Here is an 11,660-nt window from a genome sequence, read left to right as displayed (position 1 = left end):
TGTTTTTGTCTTATCGCCCAGAAGGTTTCCATGGGGGAGCAAACTGCGTCTGTCACCCGCAGGTCAAGATGCCCAATTTAAATATAATATTTGGCTTTACTGTTGATTCTTATTCGTAACAAACTTCAAGTGCTACAACAACGTGTGTATGGCGATGAGTTTGGTTGGTGATTTTTGGGTATGCGTGTAATTGATAACAAATGCTAGATCGTTTGTTTTAAGGGCTACAGTCAAGGTGATTGGATGCTGGGTTAGCTGCTGGTCCTAGTGATCGCCACTGCTGCTCACAAAGGTTTTGTACTGTTCCTCGGTCATGAGGGCGTCCAGTTCCTGGGGATTCTTGAGGTCCACCTTGAAGAGCCAGCCTGTAAAAGTGGGTCGAATATAGTTATTATAATGATCTGGTTGAGGGTTTTGCTTTTTACAGCAGATCTTACCCTTCTCATAGCAGCTGCTGTTCACCAGAGCCGGTGTGTCCTCCACCAGGGCGTTTTTTCTCCGTCACCTTGCCACTGACTGGGGCAAAGACCTCGCTGGCCGCCTTCACACTCTCCAGGGCTCCACATTCGTCATCCTGTTTGAGTTCCGTGCCCGGTTCCGGCAGCTGGGCAAAGACCACATCTCCCAGGGCCTCTTGGGCGTAGCTGGAGATGCCCACGATGGCGTTGTTCCCGGACACCAGTTCGACCCACTCGTGTTTGTTTGTGTAGCGACGTTCTGGCGGGGATTACAGTTTGAGTTTCGTTTGGTATTGCATAAGCCGTGGGATTACCTTTGGCTAGCAGGCTTGTCAGATGGAAGGCGCGCCCGTGGACGGCGGCAAGGGGCGTGGCACTCAGCTGGCGGGCGGCCTGCAGCCCAATCCGTACGAATTTTGTGATGAAAACCATATTTTTCCAGTCAAGTTTTGTGTCCGCTCTCGGGGGTGTTTCGGTGACAAATGATCGGATTCAAAAAACACGCGTTACGTTTAATGCCCGGCTCCCGAAATGAAAGTCGAATATTGCCCCGGCTTATCAGAAATCCGACTATATTGTCTGATCTGTTGTTGACCCGACGTAACAGCAGCAGCTACTTGGAAATGGGCTTAAAAATGCCATAGCGCCTGCCTATCGATAACAATAACAGTCTATCGGTGTGTCGCACTACTCTACATTTTAAAAAATATTCGTTTTCCCTTTGTTAAAATCATTTTGGGTATGTCGAAAATGAAACCAGCCAAAATAATTTTTAATTACGTATTTTTAGGCATTTCTTTCACCAAGTTTTCTTGAGGCACCAATTTATTAATGGAAATGAGCACTGATTAACCTATTGGTAAATTAAAATTACCCTTATAAAATAGAGAAGGCACCAAAAATTTGTCTCAATGTCTCGATGTTCCCTCCTGTATTTCTAATCTCTTTACTATTAAATCGTTGCTGGGGGTCATTTTCCGATTTAATCGGCGACCCGCGACTTATCAGCACTGTGAAATAAAAACATATAAACAAATACAATTCAACTGGTGGTGTAAATAACTTCAACGATTTCATATATTTACAACTGCACACTTATTATGTTATTAACATGCAAATAAATAAGAATACTATGCACAACAATTGTTCATGCCGATAAAATTTGAACTAAACTTTAGCTGTCACTTGGGGGATTATTTGAGAATTTTATAACGGAAGATGGCTTTTCGGGGGCGCTTAAAGGCTTAGTACTGGCGTGGACGCAATATGCCATTGGGGCTTAACTGCGGGGAGTAGTCAGGCTGGGGGAATCCCGCCGTTGCCACCACAATGGTCTCCTGCACCGGAACCTGCGAGGATTGGCGCAATGGGCGACTGTTCTGCGGATTTGGAGCCGGGTACTGCTGGAAGGCGTTGAGGTCCCGGAAGCGGCGATCCATCAGATTGGAGTCCATCGACATGTGCGCCGCCCGGACAATGGCGTCCTCGTTAACCTCGATCGTTTCTGCCATAGAACGGGTTTCCGGAATATAGGCTGCGTTACTGTACGCCTGGATCTCCACCCTATCAATATAGATCGGAAATTAGTTTGGTGCGTCTACACACTAATTGCTTGTACTCACTTCTCCTCCTCGTAGGCGCGAATCGGCGGCCTGGTAGTCAGAATATCATTCGAATCCTTGCGAGGATTAAACAATGTATCCTGTGGAAAGGAAGATTAAATTAAATATTTTTTAACGCACATTCTTAGATGAAGCTAGATTTGGAGACCCGTTTTAGTTTAAAAAAGATTTAAACAATTAACGAACAACAAAAAAAAGATTTAAAAAAAAAAGAAAACGGAAAACGTCTTCATATTTCATTTGTGAGTTATCCGTCGAAAAGCCTAAAATAATTTTAAAACCTTAAAAAGAAACGCTAAAAATAAACATTAATTTTTCTAAAGCCACTGCACATGGTACAATTTTTAAATATTTCAGCATTAAAAGAAAATTGTAAACCCTTTTTTGTTGAGAAATTAAAAGACTTTCAATGTATAAATTGTTTGAAAAAGTTACCTAGTGAAACAGATGTTCAAAATTGTTGCTATTGAATATGTTTCTAATGAAAATGCATACTTTTGAGCTTAATGTTTAAACTAAAGATTAGTTTTTAGTTATTTGTTAGTACATCTCAGTTCAATCGAACTGGGCACCCGGTTAGTAATCATTTTCCCCGGTGCTTCGGTAAAACGAACCCGAAAACGCAGGAATCCGCTATCACGCCAAACTGAGGCCATTTACTTATCAGCGGTTACCACCACCATTCCGAGTTATTGGCGACAGAGTGCTAAGTTTAGCCATGTCGTAGTCACTGCCCGTTTTTCTGCGTTGTTGGAATATTTTCACAGACAGTGGCGGAAATTTATGGAATTGGAGAAGACAACGCCAGCGAGCATAAGTGGGCGATGAGCTCACCCACGGACCCCGAATACGACCACCACTTACCACGCTATCCTTATCGGTGGCAATGCGAGCGGCTCTCATCAGCAGATATATAAGCAGTCCAACGTTGATGAACCACAAAACAAATCCCTTGAAGGAGATGATCATCATCGATATGGCGGCCACTCCACCGGCTATTAGAGTAGCAGCCATGGGATCAATTTTGCCATCGTTCACGCTATTGGCATTGTGCCTGAGAGCCGCATCATTGAAGCGTCCGTAATCGACTCCAAAGATCACTCCGGAGGCAACGTCCATGCAGCAGATGGCGGCCACGAAAAAGGCCCATGTGTAAATGGCTGCCAGGGTCTGCTTTGGGTTATCCTTTTTTACACCTGAAAAGGATACAATATAAAAAAATATTTCTCAACATGTAATCCATCACAGTAGGTCATTATTAAATCGGGGAGCCACATAACAGTATCACTTTTACATGTGATACTTAAATGGGTTTACTTAATGGTGATACATCAATCAAACTTATAATTAAGTCATTAAAATATTTATTTTTATACCCCTACTATAATTTCAATCTGAAGCTTGCAACACAGTGAAGGCCCAAAAAAATCTGAATAAGTCCAGGGTCGCCACTTATATGTTGGTCCTTTCAGCCGGATGACGCTAACAAATCTGAATACATAATTTGACTTTGGGATCATCATTCACTACTATTTTGAAAGTCCCAAAGGTTTCAATAAAATATATATAGACACATCAATATAATTTAAAACAAAAAATATATTTTCCATTTCTTGTCTACATATTTGTTTTTAATTTATCAAACAATAGATAAGGCATTACAAACGTTATGATTAATTGTAATCCAACTTAGTAACGAGCTGTTTTTTCAATTGAGTCATAGTTCTCCTACCTAGTTTATTAAATACATACATTTTTACAAAATATACAAAATGTAAAAAAAAAAAACCAAGACATTTCTTGGATTAAATTCAAGCAGATTAAGAATATATCAACTGTTATGAGTCTTTTTCATTAATACCAAAAAACACTACGCTTAACCAAATGCAAAAGTAAATAAACAATTATAGTGGGGAATAACCAGCAATGAAATCATTATACAACACTTCATATAAGTTTCAAGCGAACTTATCAATAACTTTTGTTTATTTGGATTTATTGTGGGCATTTAAGGTATTTTATCATTGGGTTCCGCTGCCTGATAAAACAGGTTCCTAAATTTCTTCAAGTGAATCATAAAGGTTTAATATTCTTAATCGCATATGCAGTTCATTTCCGATTCCCCAGAATACTCACACAGAAGCAGCACGATCGACACGATGAGCCAGCAGACAGAAACTCCCAGGTATACTGAATCCCAAATCAACATCTGGCTGGGATCGAACACGGTCGTTACTGAATTCAGAATAGTTTGGTCGTAGTTTTGGTAGTCGGCGGGGTTCATCTTGCAACCGCCCTTGAAGTACAGGTCGAAAAAGACTGTCTTTACCATAGTTCCGTAACTCAAGAAATTTGTAATGTAGAGCACACAGTTGAAGGCGCATATCGCTGTGATGGTCAGGCCCATCCAGATGATTGACTGAGCCTGTGGAGAAAAAAGTTAACATTTTCAAGGGATCTTTTTTAAAAAACTAGGAGAAAACTAGTTGAGATTTAACAATACTCATACAAATTGAACTATTGTCTTTAATCGACCCAAAAATTTAAAAACCACAAAAAATGCACTTGACCTTAAGATGAAGAAATTTTTTCGATTAAAGACGATTTTTTCAAAAACAAGGACAAATTGCTATCAAAAAAAAAAATACAATAAATAGTTTAAAGGTAAAATTTAAAGGTAAATTTAAATGAATTTCTTAATTACAAAACAATTTTTTCTTTGGTGAATGGTATTCAATTTCTCTTTAATGTTGTTCGTTTTTTTTAATATATGTATGGGCAGAAATTCTAAATTAATAAATTTGTAGGGTCCACAGAGGCAAACTTTTTGTTTGTTATAATTTTTTAAGCTTTTACACAAATTAATTAATCCTTAATTTAATTTATTAATAATCCATAATAGCATTTGTAGTTCATTATTTGTGTTTGTTACTTGCATAAATTTCTTAAGATTGGATAAAATCAAACATAGATATTGGAATAATTTAAATTAAAAAATGATTGAAGTTCGATTACATTTCCGTTTTTGAATCCTAACAATTTTATGCAATGCAATTATTTAAGTTATTATATTTAGATCATTTGTTTCGGTTGTTTACAAATGCCAATCAAATCGGATTGCTTATAAGTTTTTATTTATCAGGGGGAATCTTCTCAAATGAGTCAATGCAGATTATATAACGACTTGCAAACGAACAGATAAAAAGTGGACTCTGAGATTGCGAGGGGACGTTCAATTCAAGTAAGTGCCTTCAATGTCAGTTCCAATATCTGCCTATATCTCTTATCAATACACATAGAATGGGGTCGCGGTCGCTTGTTAGTGACTGTGACAATGACTTACTACTGTTTACTTACCAATCCGAGAACTCCGGCCCAAAGTACGGCCGTTTTGAGGGAGCCAAAGTGCTTGATGCTCGGCGCCGGCGGTGGATACATATTGCAGTGACTGTTGGTTTTGGTTGCTATATTCTCACGCCTCCGGATGCGGGATTTAAATCGATCTGAATAGTTCGGGTTGAGTGCGCTTTTGCAATTCGCGACGTCCGTTGGCCAACTGAACGATCGGGCCGGACAATTAATTTCGCGACGCGTTTTGCAGCTCGTTTATCTGCCGATAACCAAGCGATAATGTTTAAAAAAGCCAAATGACCGGGGCTTTTATTTTTATTTCCCCTTTTTCGGTTTTTTACTTCGATGCCGTGTCGATATGCGCTTGCTTTTCGTTTCGTTCGTTAACTGAATGTTGGGTTTTCAGCCAAAGCATTTATCGAGCCTTAACTTTTGTTCTGAGTTCGGATGGTAAATATTATATTATCGCTGCTGATAAGGGAATTCGCTTCGGGTGGAATTCTGGCACAAAATCGAATGGCCAAAATTGGATTGCTGGAATCTTATCGGACGTCTGTATTAGCACATTAGTGATGTCTTTCCTTATCATGGCGTAAATGCTAGTATTTTAGTCATTACCTCATGGTAAAATTATTTTAATTATTTGTTTGGTTGCTTTACATACATTCAAAGTGCGCGGGTTAAGGGCGACCTCTGGTGGTTGGTAGAGGAACTGAAACGGCATTACATTGCATGACAAACAAGACACGTCATTACTAAAAGAGGTAAAATAATCTAATAACAAAGTTTTTATGACAAAAACATATGCCAACAAATATTTATATTAATTAAAACACTCCATCAAGTCAATGCTTAAAAAAAAACATTTAATTTTTATAATAATTAGTTTTTCCATCATGCAAGCTGCAACGCCGTCATATCTTTTTGCAGTTTGATCGTGGTAGACCGCCCAGGCAGCCGCCATTTCCGTGGCGTGCGAGCGAGACGAATAGCCCGTACTTTCCCGCCGTGCCAGGGCAGCGTGCGTGCTAGTGAGCGAGACGACTATCTGCCGTCGACAAGAACCGCTGCAGCACATACGCATTTTTAACCCTAAAAAATACAGCACCGAGGCTTTAGTACAGTCAAAGTGACGCCGCGACAACCCAGAACAAAATCGAAAATTATAAACCGGAGGAGATTGTTGTTCCTGGTGTCCAAAGAAAAGGAGAGCGAGTTGTGCTGTGTGTGTGGCTGCCCCCCCAGAAAAAATAAGCAATTAGTGGAGTGTGCAGTGCAAAAGTGCAGCTTGTCGTAATCGCCGATTAATTGAAAAGAAGCGGCTTGCAGTTGCGCGTGTTGCGCCCGCTAAAACCGAAGAACACCATCACTACGGCGTGCTCATCCGGATCCGAAAGCGAAACGCCAACGCCACACGATGAACAACCAACTGAATCCGGCCACCTATCGCAAGTTCAACAATCTGCTCAGTAGCGGAGCGGTCACTGTGACCGGTCCCAGCCAGCCGCGAATCCTCAAGACGACGCGTTTGGTGGTTCCCGGAGGCGGCGGCGGCGGAGGAGGTGGTGCCGTCGGGTTGGCCAGTGGAGGTGGCTCATCGGGCGGCGGAGTCGCGCAGCAGCAGGCGGTCAGCGATGCGGAGGCGGGAGGCCTGGGCGTCGGCGGCCTGGCCACGCGATGCTACATCTGCGACGACCGCTGCGAGCCGCAGACCTCGCTCACCGATATGTGCACCACCCATACGGCCACCAAGTTCCCCAACAAACTGGCTCAGCTCGTGGGCGAGGGATTCCTCGTGATTGTCTGCGGCGAGGATTACGTGTGCTCGCGCTGCACCAATCTGGTTAACTACTACGACCGCCTTGAGAACGATGTGGAGCGCGTCAAGACGAACCTCATCAGTCTGCTGAACAAGAAGTACGCCATTAACGAGGAGGTGGGCCTGGAGGGCAGTCCGCCGCTTAAGATGCAGAAAATGGGCACGGGTGCCGCCAATCGTTCGCTGGAGGAGAGTCCCACTGGGGACATACTGCGACCACGCAAGGTCTTGCAGGGAAACCCAGGTGAGCATTTTGTTGAAGCAATTTCCAGGCATAATCTAAAGTTTTATTATGTATTGTGTAGTGGGTACGCCCAAGATCGCCGCAGGAACCCCCCAGAGTAGCGTCCAGGGCACACAGACGGTCCAGCGCAAGGCCACCAAGATCTACAAGTGCACCTCGTGCGACTACAAGACCTCGGACATGCGGCTCTTCAACACGCATTATGAGACCTGCAAGCAGCAGACCTTCCAGTGCAAGACCTGCCGCAAAATCTTCCCGCATTTCGGGGCCATGAAGCAGCACATGGTGCGCGACCACAACACCGCCATGGACAACACTTGTGCCATGTGCCACATCAACTTTGTGAACGAGAACAGCCTGCGCAAGCACATGGAGACCAACCACGCCACCAATGTGCTGGTGACCAGCACCACTACCATACCGGCTGCTGCTGCTCCAGTGGCTGCCGCTGCGGCCGCCGCTGCTGCCGCCGCCTCTGAGAATCTGAACGTGGTCGGAGCTTCGCTGTACACATGCAACCATTGTCAGTTCAAGTCCACGGACAAGGGCGTCTTCGACGAGCATATGCGCAAGCACGCCGCCGGCAAGCCCAAGCCTTTTAAGTGCCGTCTGTGCTCACAGCGCTTTGAGACGCGCGAAGCTGCCACCGTGCACGCCAAGCAGCATCAGACCAACTTCTTCAAGTGCGGCACTTGCTCGATGACCTTCCCCAAGCGGGAGCTGCTCGTCAAGCACTTCGAGGTGCATCAGAATCCGACCGCAGCTGCGGTCTCGCCCAAACAGCCGGTCAGCCAGAACTTGAATACCCAGAAACTGCTCCAGGAGACCATTGACGAGGCACTGAGCGACACTGTGCCTGCTTCGGGATCCGCAGCCGCCGCTGTGGTGGCCACCAGCGAGGCGGAGAACAACATCCGCTTCTTCTCGTGCAGCATTTGCTCCCTGACCTTCATCCAGGAACAATACTATACCCATCATATGGAGACCCATAGACGCGACAAGAAGGGAGCTTCGGCCGGCGCCACTGCCCTCAATTCGGCAGCCACGGCTTTGCTGAGCGACGAACCCGGTGAGGCAGCCGGAAAAGGTGGAGACGAGGGCGGTGAGCAGAACGCCGAGGCCGACATTGAGAGTCTGTTCGAGAAGCTTCACTCCGACAAGAACGAGAGCGGCGAGGCGCCCAAGGCAGGCACCAAGGGCGGCGGAATGGTCATCACCTCGCAGGAGGGCAGCGGCGGAATCACGTTTAATATAACTATTCCGCAACCGGACGGTGACCAGTCGCAAAAGGATTCTCCCAACGCCACAGCTTCTGTCCCCATTGACATGCCCAATCTGGATCAAGCCGAAGACGAATCCCAGTCGCAGGGCAGCGTTGACGCCAAGGTTGAAAGCGGCGAGGCCTCCTCTGCCGACAGCAAGTCCAATACCGCTCCCGTGTCCATGCCCAGTTTAGATGATGACAATGAGGCTGCAGCTGCCGAGGCTGAGGCCACAGAGGAAACCAAGGCGACCAGCAAAGCGGGTCAAGAGAAATCCAAGACCAAGGCCGGGGAGAGCACCAAGCCCAAGGAGGCCGCTGCAGAGGAACCACAGCCCTCGGACGAAGGGGAGAAGCGTGAAGCCACGGACACGCCCACAACCGAATCGGAGGCTGCAGCTGCGGCCGCAGAAGGAGCCGAATCTGGCGAAGGCGAAGTGTCCGCCGGGACCGGAGCTGAGGGCGAGTCTGGCGAAGCTGCCGCCGGCGAACATGTGGCCATGGAACTGGACGAGGCCATGCAGGCGCAGGTTGATGGCGGCCAAATAAAGTTCATCGTCAACGAGAACGGTCATCTCCTCCAGCTGGACAATCACATCCTGACCGACGCCGAAGGCAACCAGATAATTGTACAGGATCCCGAGCAGATCCAGCAGCTGCTGCAAAGCGTGGGAGTCCTGCAGTCCGAAGGAATGGAGGGCGAAACCCTTCAGATGATGACCGACGGCAGTGGCCAGATGGTCCTTGTCCATGGCGACAACAATGAGCAGCAGCTGATCGATGCCTCCCTCCTCAATTCGGAGGGTCAGTTGATCATCCAGCAGGGCCAGGATGGCGAGGAAGGCGCTCATGTCATCAGCGAGGATGGTACCCGCATCCCAGTGTCCGTATCGTATACGGAAGATGGCCAACCCATCGTCCAGGTTCAGCAGCAGGTCTTGGAGGCCGCCCAGCAGGCGGCAGCCAGCGCTGCCGGCAGTGCCGAAGACAAGGAGGCGGCTGCCGCCTCGGCCGGCGAGGAGGTTCAGGTGTCGGAGGCATCCAGTGCCACGGCATCCACCACCGCGGTGGCCACCAGCACGGCCAGCAGCAGCGGCGGAGCCTCCGGCGGCAGTTTCTTCGCTCTGGAGGAGTTTACGGAGACGAAGGCCGACTAGGATTGGCCCTAGGGGCGGGGCCGTGACCACTACACCATACTGGCATGCGAAGAGGACTGGTAGGTTCGAAGAAACACTGTTCGAAAGAATCAAATTACAACTTTCACATCGCTTGCAGGTTTTAGCTGTGGGCGCGCTCAAAGTCTCTGGAGGACTTTTGGACACCCCCAACTGCAACCAACACCCGGACACACACATCCAAAACCGGAACCCACATTTACAGACAACTGAACACGAAGACAGAGGAACATAGAAACCTATTCAATATATATTTACATTTAGCATATGTATTAAACACTCCAGTAAACTAAACAAACGATTTATTATTCACGAACCAGAAGATAAACGTAATTCAATCAATCAAATTGTTCATTCGGTCCGTTTCGCTCTCGGCTGCCAGGGATCTCAAACCAGATCGCTCTGGCTGCCTCTATAAAATCGTGTCTAGGTTTAGCAATAGTTTAGGCAAAAATGCAAGATGAAAGCGAAAAATTGTATAAGCATAGAGTTTATTTGAGATACTTGGAATATGTTTAAAATATGTATTTACACGCCAACACAATACAAAAACAATTACACTAAATAAAATCGATTAAAACACAAAGGAATAGGACTCGATATTGGTTCGACGTTATTCAGAACTGTTGCTGCTTCCTAAGGAACTCGTCACGCCCGTAAAAACGCATTGTTAGGTGAATGTTACCCGTAACCCACTTTGAATAGCCCCCAGTTTCATCCCAACACACACACACAGCTACACGCCACAAACACACCCAGAAATATATATATGTCAAGCAACTTGAAATATATTATTGTAAAGTAACGAACATCGATTCCATGTTTCTGTTTTGTTTATATTGTGTGCGATCTTTGGAATTTGGTATGCATGTAAATCAATTCAGATAAGATAACTTAACATCTTTATTCCAATGAATACAGATGACCCATAAGTCAGGCAGTTACCCCAACGTTTACATATTGTCAACATCAATTCTCGGGTCTAGTGGGCCATTGACCTTTAAAAGAAGCTTAGTCAGTTATGAATAGAAAAATTCAATGTTTTGAAAAATGCATATTTAATAGCGAAACTTTCGACTCGTTCTTAATTGCTCGACACCTGTTGGCCATTGATGTATATTTAAATGTTCAGGTAGTTGATTAATAAGATTTAATACTAGCTTGGATTCTAAACCCCCAGCGGTGGCATAAAAGCTGTTCAGACTGCCATTAAAGCCTTATGAATGCCCCGTTCCGATCCATAAATCAGCGACTGTTGAGAATCTAATAACAGCAACCGAAATACTGCAACCGGATTGGCACGTGGATGGGGTTTCAGATGAATCGGACGACGAACATGATCAGATAGATCGAACTAATGTTTGTTTGATAGTTTGGGATCCCAAAAAATAGGACGTATACAAAGTGGCGGTCTTCGCCTGCGGATTGTCTGCCATTTGTCTAATGCGTATTCAAGCGCTTAATGGATCTGTTGAGAGGAAGATCGGATAAGCGAGCCCGCTATGAATAATTCATATTCGAAGATGTGTGAATGGAGTACTCTGCCAACTGACAGGGGACCTGAGTGCAGCGGTAGCATTCATTCATGTACATGGTGAACTTTTGGAGATGACCGCTGTAATCTCCTAACGATATTTGTGTGTCCCAAGGCCGGAACCAAATTGGGGATTAGTTTGGGCCGAGCATCAATCAGCAACTTGTTTCGGTGACACTAAACGGTGTCAACTCAA

General features: G+C 45.4%; 3 protein-coding genes across 4 annotated transcripts; 1 reads left to right on the top strand and 2 right to left on the bottom strand.

The window, feature by feature from the left end:
* Positions 1–89: 89 nt before the first annotated feature.
* Positions 90–1,081, bottom strand: LOC128258184 (glycine cleavage system H protein, mitochondrial). Its single transcript, XM_052989681.1, is given in 4 exon segments — positions 90–365; positions 438–495; positions 497–717; positions 773–1,081. Coding segments are annotated over 4 exon segments (498 nt in total). The 5' UTR covers positions 891–1,081; the 3' UTR covers positions 90–264.
* Positions 1,082–1,505: 424 nt separating this feature from the next.
* Positions 1,506–5,835, bottom strand: LOC128258177 (uncharacterized). 2 transcript variants are annotated; one of them, XM_052989669.1, is made up of 5 exons: positions 5,438–5,835; positions 4,217–4,505; positions 2,945–3,276; positions 2,081–2,160; positions 1,506–2,021 (listed from the first exon to the last, which is right to left on the bottom strand). In XM_052989669.1, the coding sequence occupies exons 1-5, from the start codon at positions 5,516–5,518 to the stop codon at positions 1,703–1,705; spliced, it is 1,101 nt and encodes a 366-aa protein (XP_052845629.1). In that variant the 5' UTR covers positions 5,519–5,835; the 3' UTR covers positions 1,506–1,702. The 2 variants fall into 2 exon arrangements, with proteins under 2 accessions (XP_052845629.1, XP_052845630.1); XM_052989670.1 differs by lacking the exon at positions 5,438–5,835 and having other exon boundaries at positions 4,219–4,295.
* A 650-nt stretch (positions 5,836–6,485) lies between these two features.
* LOC128258166 (mucin-22) lies at positions 6,486–10,516 on the top strand. Its single transcript, XM_052989642.1, has 3 exons — positions 6,486–7,494; positions 7,556–9,971; positions 10,031–10,516. Exons 1-2 carry the CDS (start codon positions 6,849–6,851, stop codon positions 9,910–9,912), a joined length of 3,003 nt encoding a protein of 1,000 aa, XP_052845602.1. The 5' UTR covers positions 6,486–6,848; the 3' UTR covers positions 9,913–9,971; positions 10,031–10,516.
* Positions 10,517–11,660: the final 1,144 nt, after the last annotated feature.

This window comes from Drosophila gunungcola, assembly GCF_025200985.1.
Source record: "Drosophila gunungcola strain Sukarami chromosome 3L unlocalized genomic scaffold, Dgunungcola_SK_2 000003F, whole genome shotgun sequence".
In the NCBI taxonomy this organism is placed as follows: Eukaryota; Metazoa; Arthropoda; class Insecta; order Diptera; family Drosophilidae; genus Drosophila; species Drosophila gunungcola.
Note: the sequence above shows the minus strand (reverse complement) of the source record. Positions and strands in the feature narration are given on the sequence as shown.

Bases quoted from the DNA above. Each gene is read 5' to 3' on its own strand.
- LOC128258177 (XM_052989669.1), bottom strand. From the start codon at position 5,518: ATGTATCCACCGCCGGCGCCGAGCATCAAGCACTTTGGCTCCCTCAAA. The intron at 3,277-4,216 runs GTGAGTATTCTG...TATCCTTTTCAG, and splicing joins GTCGATCGTGCTGCTTCTGT to GTGTAAAAAAGGATAACCCA. The intron at 2,022-2,080 runs GTGAGTACAAGC...CTATATTGATAG, and splicing joins CGCGCCTACGAGGAGGAGAA to GGTGGAGATCCAGGCGTACA.
- LOC128258166 (XM_052989642.1), top strand. From the start codon at position 6,849: ATGAACAACCAACTGAATCCGGCCACCTATCGCAAGTTCAACAATCTG. The intron at 7,495-7,555 runs GTGAGCATTTTG...TGTATTGTGTAG, and splicing joins GGTCTTGCAGGGAAACCCAG to TGGGTACGCCCAAGATCGCC.